Below are 14,245 nucleotides of genomic sequence, written 5' to 3'. Positions count from 1 at the left end.
AAACCGGCAAGCCATGGAGATATGGGCGTATTTAACACCTGCACTCATACTCTAGTGCATGAGCAAATCGCTCCGTTCAACCCGGCCGGGCGGCCATAGCATCTATTATTTTTGTAAAAACCAACGAGTTTGATATTTTTGAACCATCGATTTGTTTACCTCTGAATTATGAGAACCCCAGTTTATGATAATTGGTGGCCGAGAGTAAAGCCGTAGTTGGGTAGCGGTGAAACACCTCCTTGATGGTCGCCTTCGCTACAACACCGAAAGACCTCTATTCGTCGTTGGTCCATCCAGCACTGCCTGGACGACGAATCTTTGACGATCAAAGCGTCGTTTTAATGGCCGGCTTACTTTTTTGGTCAAAATTGTATCTGCCGGTATGTCAGATAGGTGGTACACTGTGCCATTTCTTTCCCTCAGACTCCGTTGCAGTTTGAGTGCGATGTGCTCTTCCGCCGCCTCATTTGCTGACTTTCCGCGTCGCGTTTAAGCGCTCCCAGCACACGTGCAGATCGCTCAACAAATCTAAGAATCCATGGCTCCTGCAGCTGAAGAGAAGGCGCAGCGATACAAGCTGGTAGTACGCGTCCACAGCGCCGAGGAACTGCAGCATTCTTCTTCGCAGGGCGCTTATTGCAAGCTCTACGTGGGGGCTACGGCCATGACAGAGGGCAGTCACAAGGCGCTGAGTAAAAAAGACTCAAACGACTCTTCCACGTCCAACGAGGACGTGGATGAAGCCTGGCATCTTGAGGTGCGGCGTACGCGCACACAACACCAGCAGCCCAACGCGCTGGCGCCGTCCGAGACCATTTGGGATGAGGCATTCGAGGTGCCCATCCGCCCGGGCGTCGATTTGGCGACGCAGATCGTGAGTATACGCGTGAAAAGTCATCATCTTTTCTTCTGCCCCGTGGTGGGGGCGTGCGCAGTCTCGCTGGCAAATTTGTTGCCAGGGGAGAGATTGGAGCAGTGGTTTCCTCTGCAAAAGGGAAAGAAACCGGCCGGACGCATTCGAGTCATGCTACTGATTGTACCAGAAGATAAGGCTGTGATATCTTTGGTGCCCCGAAGAAAACAGCCGAACCAAGATATCATGGCGGCAAGAGCGGCGAACCATGAGGCCGATGAGGCGATTAAAAGACTCGTCGATAAGCAGTTGAGGCAAGAGGCCGAACGACGACAGCGCAGACTCGAGAGAACGTCGAGTGGACCGCCAGTGGAGGTGAAGCGACCAGTGGACCGAGAAGCAAGCCATCTAATTGGCCGGAAAATGGACGAGGTGGCGATGGGAGATCGGCACAAAAGAGGAGGCAACTCGACGTGGCCGCCCCCTCCAGGTGTGTCGTCTCCGAAGGTGCTGCCACCGCTTGGAACTCCTGCGGCATTTCGAGATAACAACAAGGAAAACGAACTTCCGAGTCCGCCACCGACTGAACAGCCAGTGTCACCGATGTCGGAATATGAACAGCGACTAGACAAGAAGTTGCGGCAAGTGCGGAAGGAGACGGCAAGACTACGCAAATTGAAAATGCAACTTAAGAAATACATTCCGGATTTGCAAATGGATTCGGATTCGGACGACTCGCTGGAATCGGATGAGGAACCGGAAATGTGGCTGTCCGGATCGTCGTCTGGCTCGGAGCGACATCACCATCGCGTATACTCCAAGGAAACCCACCTGCACAACCAAAACCTCTCGAAAGTAAAGTCTGCAACGCCTGACGGAAGCAAGGTGAATAAGGTTACCAGATCTGATAAGCATGGTACAGCCGTCGTCTTCTAGCAAACGTATTACACCAAACCTAGCAAAATATTTTTAGTGACGTAAATTGATACTTAAGTGTTTTTAAGGGGAAAAGTGTCTCCTAGTTTGGACCCTCTACCAATCCTATGCTAAAAACTCCAGGAGCAAGAACAGCAAGCACGATGGCTTATGGCTAACCAGCAACTCGTTGGGCTTCTTGTCAAGAGTAAAACTAAAACTTTTATAATGATTCAGGGCTCACAGGCATTTTGAGTGTCACAGTAGCAAATTGAGCTTCGCTGTAGAATAATGCCGGTAGCGTCGGATCATCATCTGCGGTGAATGTTTGTATTCTTCCTTTTTGCTGTTCGGTATTCTTTCAAAATCGTGCAGTACAGTATCCACTCAGATATTGTGCGTTCTTTGGCGCCCCACCGACAGATTGGATGAGTTTTACGCCCGGATGGGCAAAGATTCTTTGGCTACACTTCGACTCGATCATCAGTTGATGATCGCGACGTTCCCGCCTCACGATCATTACGGAATTGGAGGAGCTCCGAGCAAGCGCTGGAAGTTACAGTGTAATCATGAGCTACGGTCAAAATACTTCTTGTACGCTGCTTCTTCACGTCCAGTCGGCACAAGATTTGTCAACGTCTGCGAGCGCCGCCTTCTGCACGACTTTCGTGTGGAACAACTCTGGCCCTGGTGGCCCTACGCAGTCAACGTCTAAGCCAAAGTACACGAGCTTCAGTCGAATTCATAAGGACCTGCCCGTCGAATGGAATGAGGAATTGCAACTTGATGCGACCAATCCGCAGTCCGAAGTGCTCACAGTCCGCGTGAAAGACTCGAGCGACGCACTTGTGGGCAGCTGCAACGTCTATCTGGCACACCTGCATCCGGGGCAGGCTTTGGACCAGTGGTTCCAGCTTCACCCCGCTGGACACATTCACTTGAAGTTGGTACTGAGACCCAACCAACAGTCCACACCAACCCCCGTTCCGAACTCTCCTTACTCTACCGACTACCAAGCGTTGCTCGAGATCGCGATGAAGAAGAGAGCAGCAACAGTGAACGAATCACCTCTTCCACCCAACATCGCCATGATGCTAGAGCTCCAGAACCAGGCACAACAGAATACCATGGCCATGATCAACCAGCAACTCCGACAGCAGCAACAAATGACACAGAGTTTTATGCAGCAACAGTCCCAGTCTCCCTTCCCAGCCGGTTACCCTGCGTCTTACCAGCAGCAGGCTAGCGGTCACAATTTCCACGAAATGATGGGGACTGCCGCCAACATGTCCACCATCGCTGCCAACATACAGCAACTCAACGGCAACAACACCGGCAACAGTGGATTAGGCACCGCGGCTTCTATCGGTTTAGGTGCCCTCGGTCTGGGACCTTTCGGAGCCTTCTTCGGATCGTAAGCCGGGAAATAAAAATGGTTGTCAAGTGGAAACTTAATATACTAGTAAACACATTGATATCTTTGACGCAGTACATGTACCGGTACTTGCGCTTTTAGTACTATTTTTTCGGCAGGAAGGCAAACGCTCTATAACGTTCCCTCCCTTACAACGCCCCATCTGCCGTACCGTTCCAAAAAGGTGATCCGGAATTACTCGACGTCTTGATGGGTACACATTTTTCTGTAGCTCCTCGCCACCGACTTCATTCCGCAACTTTCCTTCGATCCGATGGAGCGTCTTCACTCCACGTCAAGCAGAGGCTTAGCTGGATGGGGCAACCCAACTTTGCCCAAGAGCGGCTTCACGCTGTTCCTCCGCGTACATTCCGCTCAAAATCTGGCGGCAATGGGGCGTGGATCGTACTGCAAACTCTATCTCGGCAACACCGAAGTGGTCGAAGGATCCGCTAATGCTGGAGCCTCATTCAGCAACCTTTTGGCGGTCGACAATGGCCAACCTTCGACTCACCGAATTTTCCGGACGAAAGTTCTGTACACAGACCAGAAATCCTGTCCGGAATGGAACGAGAAGCTCGAGCTCCACGTGATGGACCCGGATATCGAGATCTTAACCATCCGCGTTAAGAACCAGCTGATGCTCTTCTGTCCTGCTATCGGCGCATGTGCCATTCCGCTTTGCAATGTGAAAATAGGGGAACCGGCGGAGCAGTGGTTCCCTCTGTACAAGCAGAACAAACCCGCGGGTCATATCCGTCTTCAGCTGTTGCTAAAGGAGAAAGATCCTGTGCTGCAACAGCCTCCTGTGGCAGTAAACGAGTCACCGATGCAAAGGCTGATCCAGCAACATTGCCAACAAGAGCGAGAGCGGCGTCAATCGCAGCAAAGTGAGGAAACGATACGACGTCGACAGTTTGAAGAGCACGAGAGGATGGAAATGGAGTTGAGACGACAGAAACGAGAAGCCGAAGAGCGAGAACGGACGGTAATTGAGGAGATGGCAAAGATGCAAGCATTTCATGAGCAAATGCAACGAGAGGAGCAGGCGAAAGTTCAGACTTATTTGCAGAAACAAATGACTCACGAGGAAGTTTTTCATGCTCAAGTGTTGCCAGAGAAGATGCGCAACTTAAAGATTGAGGAAACACCAGAAGTAACGAAAAACGTTAAGTACTTTGCTGATGACGTCGCGACATCATCGACGTCAACATCGAGTTTTTCTGGTTTACAGGACGGAAGTCATGAACGCATTCCGGAAGCTGTGGAGGTTACCGACGTGATGTTGGGAGAAGTGATGCACGACGCCTTGCCCTCGGACTCGTCCGATGAAGATGGGACGCAGCGGATCCAACGCAAGGAGAAAGACCGGGATGCTAGTACGCGGCCACATGGGTTGAAAGAAAGCGAAGCGAACAGCCCTCCGTTGTTCCCTAGAGCTTCGGACACAAAGTTAAAAGGGGAGATCCCTCAAACGAGGTTATCTGCACATGACCCGTCAAGCTCAGAGGAAACGTCCTCCTCTGAGGAAGAACGTCGTCATCGTCGACGACGTCGCAGGGAGAAGAAAGCGAAACGAAAAGAGCGTCGCCGAAGACGCAAAGCGAAGCGGAAAGCTCGACGAGAAGCCGATGGATACGATTCTTCCTCATCCTATTCCTCGTCTTCCTCGTCGCCGTCTTCGTCTTCGTCGACATCGTCAGACGAGCGCCGCAAGCGTAAGTCTCGGAAGCATAAGAAGATCAAGGAAAGAGCGCGATCGCACCGTGAAGGCAAAGCGAGTTCTTTCGCTCGAGCGTCCGCTCCGTCTCACTCAAACTCATACGGTCCAGACCACTCGAACTACCCGACCAACAAATACAGTGAACGCCCTCCGCAGTACTCAAAGTCTCAGCACGGAGCAGGATCGTCGTCGAACTACATTGAGTCGTTGCCTCCTCAGCCTCAGCAGAAACGGACAATGGCCGAAAAGATCAGTACAGCTGCAGATGTGGCCTCCATTCTCTCGGATATAGCGTCTGTGGCGACGAGCGTTCAGCAGTTAGCTGGCGGTGGCGATGCTGGAGGCGGAGGCATCCCATTTACTGTTCCTGACATGAGCCAGTTTCTAGGGGGACAGGACCTTTCCGCATTAGCAGGTCAAGACTTCTCGGGCTTGGTCGGCGCCGACACCACAGCGCAGTACTTTTAGTTGAACGAGAGGTGCAGTAACCACTTTGCTTATCATGAAAATATGTTGGTTCCAGCAAATACACGCGACTAAAAAAAGTCGTTGCCGCATAATTATTGCCCTTTTGCAAGTTGCAAGCTGCAACATAATTCCAAATGACAAACTAAAGCAAGACGTCACGACACGTATTTCGTCATCAACATTCAAGGGATACACACAACTGACTGAAGCACACTTCGATCAATCTTGTCACGTAGTAACGCTGCTTGCGTTCCCTCTGCCACTGAAATTGAATCTAAAAACCCGTTTTGACTTGATTCCAGTAGGTGTTTAACTTCACCCGTTTCCCTTAGTACATGTAAAGGCAACACCAGCTGCAGCTCACTTCTCAATCGTCGCTGAATATGGCGCAAGAAGGCCCTCCAATGTCCCGCTTCCGAGCCTTCACGACGGCGCTGGGGTTCAAACCCAGTGGCGATACGCCGCGATCTTCATCCGACCAGTCAAGTGTCCCTCAACGACCCGTCAGCATGTCGTCGTTGCGGCCTCTCTACGGCAACTTCACGCTCTATCTCCGCGTGCATTCGGCCAGACACCTGCCGGCCATAGCTCAAGCTTCCTACTGCAAATTGTATTTGGGCGACGAACCCATAATCGGAGGTTTTGGGCAGGGGAAATCCCTCGTCGGTCTTGACAAGAAACAAGGCCACCAAACGTACCATACTAAAGTACAGACGAGCCCCACAAAGGACTGGAACGAAAAGTTCCAAATGAATGTCAAGAACCCCAATGTCGAGGTGCTGACCATCCGCGTTAAGAACCACGTTCTGATATACAGTCCGGCAATTGGGGCGTGCGTCGTCCACTTGCGGCAACTTCAACTTGGGCAAACTATCGACGAATGGGTACACTTGTACAAGAACGACAAACCCTGTGGCGAGATCCGACTGCAGCTCTGTCTGCAGGAGAATGCGCAGCTGGCCGTTCCCGAGCGTAGATACTCGCAAAGCAGCGAGGAAACGATTCAGAGATTGATGCAGGAGCATCGCGAGCTGGAGGAAGCGCAACGACGAGAGCTGGAGCTGCAACAAGAGGAAAAGTGGCGGAAAATGGAGGAAGACGCTGTGAGACATGCCGGACTGGAGCAGCAAATTGAACGAGAGGAAAGGTACAGAGAGCAGTGTGCGAGGAAGTTGGAACTGGAACAGCAACAGAAAGATAGTCGCAACTCGGATTCGGAATTGCCTGCTAGTTTTAAGAACCGAGGTGTGAAGAAGGACGTACTTTCGGATTCTGAGTTACCGTCGAGTTTCAAGAATCGTGGTGTGAAAAACGAGGAAATTGCTGTCGAGAAGATCGAAAACTTGACGCTACAAGCGGATGCGGAAGAAAGCGACCAGCAAGAGGTGAATTTTGGGCTTTCAAGTGGGTACACTATCTACGGCGTTGATTCCGTAAACACGACAGCACTCCCTCCAAGCCGGCAAATATCAAGTTTCGGAACGATCCGGCTGTCGGTGGAAGAGCTGAACCAAGTAGCACACAATGCACTACCAACTTCGGATTCTTCCGAGTCAGAGCACGAACGTCGTCGCCATCGTCGCAAAAAGAATGAACGCCGTCATCGTAAGAGATATTCTAAACGAAGGGGTTATAGTGATGCGTCTTCAGACGATAACTCGATATCTCCGAGGAGATACGGCAAGGATTCATTTTGTCCCAAGGCTTCTGAACACGAAGGACTTAAGAAGCGGTCGACACAGAGCTCTGTGTCGTCCAGAAGCGGATCCAGTAACCACAAACAGAGCCGACAGGATGCAGACGTCCCTGTTATCTTGACGTTCCCACAAAGTCCAGCTGATAAGCCCTCGTTATCTTCGTCTGAAGATGAACACCGTCGTCGTCGACGTCGTCGAGCTGAAAAGATAAAGAGACGAGAAAAGGAAAATAGACGCAGATCCAAGCGAAGACAAACCAAGACCCGACGGAACTACGAGAGTAGCTATTCGTCTTCGTCATTATCTCCGTCGTCTTCACTTTCGTCGTCGGAAGAGGAACGTCTTCTGCGGAAACTCGAGAAGAGAAAGTTGCAGAAAGCTCGGACTCGTGCTAAACGTGTGGAAAGCGAAGGAGCTTCAACCCAATCGTCAGGTATGCATCTCCAGCGCAAGCTTAGTTACGCTGACACGCGTAACAAAAAATTCATGTCTCCCTATGTTACACAGCACTGGAGCTCAGAGCAACTTGAAGCCAGCGGGAACCATGGTCTTGGACTCGAAACACCTTCTTCCTTAGCTCCAAACCGCGTTCACAGTAACTACGGACCGGATGGAGTCGGATTTGATGAGCCTGGTCAGACTGCTACTCCTCAATATCTTGGACAAACCACCAAGGAGCAAACCAACGCGGAGTTAATGCGCTCATTTTGCTTTTAGTGTATTCGTTTAAGTTCTACATTCGTCCAATTTGATTCTTGTTTCTATCTCTGTTCGCCATATTTGCGTTGCCTTAGTTGTACAGCGTGTTCGGTAATTGGAGGTATCCATGGATACCCCGAGCAAGTTGGCATACCGTTTTTCCAAAAACTCATTTGAAGCCGACGCGGAATTACCATTCAGTGATTTCTATCCCGCTTGATTGGCGTTTTATTGGGCTGTTTCAGCCAATTAGCGCTAGCAATAATTAAAACTCGTTAGGGAGAGAGCGCGGAATAAATTATTTAATTTTGAAATGGGAGCTCGCAAATTAATTATTTTACTGCAAAATAAAAATTATATTTAATAAAAATAGCATTTACGGAACCCCTGTGTACGCTACGTATCGTGTTGGAAAGCGCGCACATTCTCTTAGGTTCGCACACCTCGCGAAATACTAAGAAAAACGATAATTTTTGCGTCGGCGGAGTGCGTGTGTGTCTGGTGGGACGGTGGTATAGACATTTTAAAAAAGTTTATATTAGCTTTAATATTATTAAAGTGCGCATATCTATATAACGATGATATAACAATTATGTGTAGTACTACTACAAAAGATGGCACCCAAAAATATCAAAACATAATTCAAATAGTACAAAGCGAATAATCTTGAAAGTAAAACTATTGCAAAAGTACTATTAAGTTAAAATCATCGTGGTCTTAGCAGTGTGTACTAAATTGACCATTTAACACGAAATCTATATCCCCAAGGCCCACAGTTTTAATTTTCAGCATTTAAGACTAAATTGAGCGTGCACATCGGCGCCGCCTTCTAATTCTAACTAACGCGCACTCAGGCAGCAATAATAAATACTGCGCTTTGGATGGCTCTCATCCGCGGGACACCACGTGTGGAGAGCCATCCAAGGCACTGTTTTTATTTTACCGAACACCCAAATAGCACAAACGACGCATAAGTGTCACCAAAAGAAAGAGCAGTACACCACACCAAAATTAAGAGTGGTTTCGCAAGAACTTATCTTTTCTCAAATAGATTTGGCTAACCACTATTAATACTAAAATAGCTAAGAGCGTAGCTTCATTTCATCTAAGTAACTTAAATTAACCGTACAGCAGTGTTATTGGAGCATTGATACCATGGAGAATAATCACGGTGGTGGTTTACCACGATGATTACCAAGCTTTTCACGGCCTTTAAGTGAGCTTCATCACTGCACAATTGATCATGTTGAACGTTACGAAGATGACCTGGCTGTAACGTGGCATGAAATGCGGTACATTGTAACTAAATGCAAATCACAACGCTGCAAAGCTACAGCAGAAACCTGCACTTGTTACTACAAGATTCTAGAGTGTCAAGAAAGCGACGGATAAGCACTGTTTTGAGCAAGGAGATCATACCATGCACGACGATGCTCCACCGTCTCCCATTCCATCGAAGTCATATCTGGAATACAAGGTGAATATTTCTCCATGTATGGTAGTTCAGTCGCTGTACGCATTCCTTTTCCGTAAATTAAAGAATGGGCACATCACTAGACCTATCTCGTAGCTTACATAGACCCAGAACTAACAGAAAGGATGGCGGCGCAAAACCCGATCAGATAGTATGGAGCCCGTGCTGATAATTTTTCCCCAGCGCATGTACGACAGTGATTCTTTACGCATCTGAATCAGACCCAAATTCGCTGCTAGTATTTTGCGACACAAAAATTGTGGACGACGTTGTGGAGCCTGCTCTCGGCAACTTATTTCGCATCGGTTTGACATACAAGCGTCTTTAGAGCGCTATGTCGAGCTGCAACAGGACTCTTCTCGTCCTACGCTGTTGCACATGGACAACTGTGCGTAGTAGAATACCCCGTTTCTGTAATGGTTTTTTCAGATCGCAGTGGAGCCTTTTTACCTATTGTGTACTGATGCACATCGCAAAGAGGATATTGCATGGTACGTTTCCTAATTACGAAAAGGTCATTTTGAATGCATTTGGCGTTCCGTTCTCGCCTGACTTCGTCACGATGGACGCAGACAAGGCCCAGCACAACGGCTGCACTGCGGATCTACCTGGAGCCTTCATTTTGATTTGCTGGTTCTATGTGACACAAAAGGTTTAAACATGCAAGTGATGCAAAGCTGGATTTGATCTCGTTAAAGATGATTTCCAGAAACTTTACGGTTTGCATTTTCTCCCGATGAAGAGCAGTATCAACGGAAGCGCGCGTTTGTTTTTAGGTCCTGGCGCGGTGCCGGTGGGCTAAACTCGCGATTTCGCCGTGTCTCGAACGACATTATTTCCTAATCGATTACAGGGGCTTGCTTTTTGCGTTAGCAAGTTTTCATACACCTACAGGGTATGCTACGACCAGCAGCCTTTTGGAGCCGTTTCACAAAACGCATAAGCTTATAAACGATAGTCAGCGTGCAAACCCTGTCGAGCTCGTTGTTCGCTTGGGTTTATCAAGTATTGCACATGTATCATCAATTATGGATTTTGTCGATATAACAATTGTGTCGAAAAGATTGCTTGCTGTGTATTGAAGAAAAGGTGTGGGACGCAGTAGTGGTACACCGTGCCGAAGGTTCTGTAGTCATGCGTGTGGCTCCTAAACCTGCTGCTGGCTCAACTTCCCACTGGCCTTAGTTCATCTGACGACTATGTACTACCATCGTCAGCGCGCACTTACGAATCCGAAAATTACGCTAGGATCATGTGGGAGAAAATGCCGATCGGTGGATGGATAGTAGATGCAATAGGTCGCACATGCATGTGCCTTTGCTGGACCAAAGATAGAATTTGTTTACGCGTTATGAAAGCGACTCTGTTTGCTGGGCTCCCTTGCCATGGGATCCCCATGCAGCCACAAAGATTTGAACGCTCGGCTCCTCAGCAAAGATCTGTGCGGAGATTGGAGATAGTGAGAATGCGGCTGGCGTCGGAGAGGATTCTGATGCATGTTTCCCTGGATATGGCTCAGCGACGTACGCTGACAGCGAAGACAGCAATGAGACATTAATCCTTGCGCCGCGCAACGCGGGCGATATAGGTATCGCTGAAATGGCAGGTGGCGTTGAATATGTTTTCACTGCATCCAGCCAATGCCAACAAGGTATTGTTCCAATGCCGCGTTTGGAGACTTCAGTCACAAACAATCCACCAAAGTTCTCTCGGTCGAGGACTCCCACGCGTAGAGCACGCGAGACAAGAGCCCAGAACAAACGCTGACGCAGGTGAAAGAAAGGTCTTGAATTCGATCGTTGCGTTCGGATCTCTATTGCACCCTCTCAATAACAACTGCGAAGGTTTTTTTTTTCTCTCTTTTCACCTTTACAGTGTGATGTCTTGTATTAACATGTACCTCCTTTAGTATTTTGCGTCTTCAAGCGAAGAAGTCTAGTTTCTAGGTAAAGGTAAACAAATCGTGACGTTAAGTGCCTCCATTTCGCCATCTTCGCCGTTTGGAATCTGTGCAGCACCCCCAAGAATATAGAGCTGATTGGAGCGGCCAGTTGTCTTCCAACTATCATCTCGTTCGCGTTCCCAGAAGATACCAACGTGCAGTTCCAAGCTATTGTTGGGCTTTGATGAACCGGTGAGCCAAGCTGTTCGTCAACAAGTCGTGCATCTGAGCTAGCGGATGGAAAAGTTGCTCATCAGGTGTATGTAGTACTCGCCAAGTGCGGATGGTGAACAATGGATTTCTAACGCACATTTACTTTGTGCTACGTGCGAAGAGCGTGGACGTACAACGTGAAGCGCTTCCTACCATCGCCAATATGTAAGCGGAATACGCGTACACAGCAAATATTTTTTCGAGGTTTAGCTCCGCTGATGGCTGCGATGAATGGGCCAGACTTCATTAGGCAGCGGTTTGCAGATATGGGCATTGTCAACGTCTCCACAAACGTTGCCAACATTACCAATATCGTGCAAGATGCGCTTGTTCCAACGTTAGTGGTCCCTGCCGATGGCTCGCTCAATGGCGACCTGGAGACGCAACGAAACGCTGTCGTTACGCTCACAATCATCGCCATCGTGCGGACAATGCAGTCTGTGCTCCTTGATGTTGAAGTGCTTCCTCTTTTAGCAGATTTACTACAGTACGCAGACATGATATTGAGGAATAGAACTGCGTTCGGAATTGCCAACTTAACCGCGTTAGAGTCCAAACGGTGTTTCCTGAGCTTCGGAGAAGTCTTTCTGGAGTCTTTACTGCGTCTTGCAGAGTCTCAGGACACCAAGTGTCAGCATCGTGCTGTGTGCGCAATACGAGAACTCTGTGGGAGAAGGCTAGTGCGACGTGGACTCGGTCGTCGTGCTCGTCCTGCGTCCTCCTCTCTGGTACCTACAAAGCCCGGAGATATGAAAGTGCGCAAGAAGTGCTGGCGTGTTTGTGTTCCTTGTCTTTCCGTAGCTGCAATGCGTACTTCGAGGTGTTTATCGCTGCGTGTGAGATGCCAGCCCTGGTGGCGTTCCTGTGCTCCGCCGATGCCATCTGTTGTCATTTTAAAGTGAAGGCACTGGGAAATACGGAGCCAAAAGCCGAGTAGGAAGATGGGCTTGGTGCAGCGGGCGCTGTACCACCCCTATACGAGGTAGCGAATAGCGTGGACCTGACAACGCATGCTACATTACCTTCTCGCTGTGTAGCCTCGCAAATGGTCGAAGATATGGGCGGTTTGCCTATAATCATCCGGTTAGCTTGTTTGGACTACTGGAATGACCAGAAAACATTCAGCAAGCGAGAACACACCTCTGGGATGGGAATGATGATGAATTCGAGATAGCACGAGTTTCTAATGTCTGATATTCTTTGTTACTCGCTTTTTTTTTCTTCATAAATACCACTAGTAGTAGTATTTATTCTTGGGGGCAAAAGGGGGTATCCCACGATATTTACGCCGTTGTGATTCGCTCGAAGCGCTTAGTTTATATATTATTCGAGATCTCGTTCGATGTCAATCCACTGGTGTACTCGATTCGGATGATAAGGTACTCGTGTAGCCCCTTTAAAAGGCTGACACTATATTCTTTGAGCCATGAATAGGGAACGGATGTCCTTGTAGTCTCAGGTGCTTTGCACCTCGTGGGGCTACATGAATCTGCACTATCGAATGGGTACATGATGTCGACACAGAGCAGAGCGAACAAAGATACAGTACAGGCTTGGTAATAGGCGACAAAAGTTGAGCAAAGTGTGTAACAAAGTAGCCATACACATCCTAATATTTAAAGTTGTTCCAGCACATATTTAGTAACCTACTGTCAATCCACATTTCTTTTTCGACATCAAACGTCAATGCAGTGCTTCGGTTTATTAAGCGGCATCGTTATCACTATCGTCTTCACTGTCTATACATTTGCTTTCGATGTCGCCCTCAGAGTTGATTTCTTCTTCGGTAATTTTGTAGCGCTCCAGCTTCGCAACAACATTGTTGATATCCTGAACTCCAGGGAATCTGAATTTTTTTTTGATATCGCAATATTTATTTTGCCATAAAAAACTTATTGATGTCACTCTCAATTCACTGTCCGTTATTTATGTCAGTGATGGTGAAAAAAGCAAAAGTGTACTTTCATCGTAAGGCTGTCAGGATGGTAGTGACGCATAAGTTGTGAGATGTGGCGTCAAGAAACAGCTTAGTGTAGGTCACTGGGTGTCCGCCACAAGGAGCATTGCAAACAAAGTGTGACTGTGCATTTTTGGTACTTGTGACAACTCCAAAACGTTTATGTTCAATAGCAGCGGTAATTTATTGGGATTTGGCTTTTATTTTCAGTTTTTTATTTTAATGTTTGCTTCAGACCAATCACTTACTTATTTAATGTAAGAAAGATAAGTGCGATTATATTATATTTACGGATCCACTGCCGAACATTGTCTTCATCGCCGCTAACCTCGCGAACATCCATAAGAGGGCCCGCTCTTGCAAAACCGCTTACTATCGTCGTAGCAGACAAGTCCGACCAGCACTACGTGATCCAATCCGTTATCAAAGGTCGACTGGGTGCAGCTAGCGAAATCGTTACCTCGTAGCTGACTTTTAAATAGTTTGCTCCACAAAATATCTGCAGGTTGACACACTTAGGTATATTTCGGTAGCACTTTAAGCGGAACAACGTTGATTGAAGCGGCATAATCCAAGAGAAGTTTAGTCCTGTGAGCGCTACTGTCATCCCAAAGTAATAAAATATTTGCCAAGCGATATTTACGATTTGCAAAGTGAAATTTCAAAACCTTCACCGAATGTTTTTCAGCCCACCAGGTTGTCTTGTTTCCCTAAATTTTGCTGGGTAATTTGTCCTGGAAACCTTTTTTTCACGCCAAACTCGTGCTCCGATTCGTTTCGAAATTTGCTTTTTCTTGTTTTTTTTTCGTTTTTAGGGCTGATATACTTTGAAGAGAATAAAATTGTCGTATTTGATTCCATTCCACTCTCTAAGTAGCATTGTAGCTGCT

The 14,245-nt window shown here is 48.0% G+C and overlaps 3 protein-coding genes across 3 annotated transcripts; all 3 read left to right on the top strand.

Moving 5' to 3' along the window:
- Positions 1-538: 538 nt before the first annotated feature.
- On the top strand, positions 539-1,545 carry PITG_06367 (uncharacterized protein; the record flags this gene model as incomplete). Its single annotated transcript, XM_002998453.1, has 3 exons — positions 539-1,240; positions 1,286-1,458; positions 1,500-1,545. The coding sequence occupies 3 exons, from the start codon at positions 539-541 to the stop codon at positions 1,543-1,545; spliced, it is 921 nt and encodes a 306-aa protein (XP_002998499.1).
- A 792-nt stretch (positions 1,546-2,337) lies between these two features.
- On the top strand, positions 2,338-3,186 carry PITG_06366 (uncharacterized protein; the record flags this gene model as incomplete). Its single annotated transcript, XM_002998452.1, has 2 exons — positions 2,338-2,823; positions 2,956-3,186. 2 exons carry the CDS (start codon positions 2,338-2,340, stop codon positions 3,184-3,186), a joined length of 717 nt encoding a protein of 238 aa, XP_002998498.1.
- A 270-nt stretch (positions 3,187-3,456) lies between these two features.
- On the top strand, positions 3,457-5,373 carry PITG_06365 (uncharacterized protein; the record flags this gene model as incomplete). The annotated part of the gene is made up of 1 exon (XM_002998451.1): positions 3,457-5,373. One exon carries the CDS (start codon positions 3,457-3,459, stop codon positions 5,371-5,373), a length of 1,917 nt encoding a protein of 638 aa, XP_002998497.1.
- Positions 5,374-14,245: the final 8,872 nt, after the last annotated feature.

This window comes from Phytophthora infestans, genomic scaffold (assembly GCF_000142945.1).
Source record: "Phytophthora infestans T30-4 supercont1.8 genomic scaffold, whole genome shotgun sequence".
Taxonomy (NCBI): Eukaryota; Oomycota; class Peronosporomycetes; order Peronosporales; family Peronosporaceae; genus Phytophthora; species Phytophthora infestans.
Note: the sequence above shows the minus strand (reverse complement) of the source record. Positions and strands in the feature narration are given on the sequence as shown.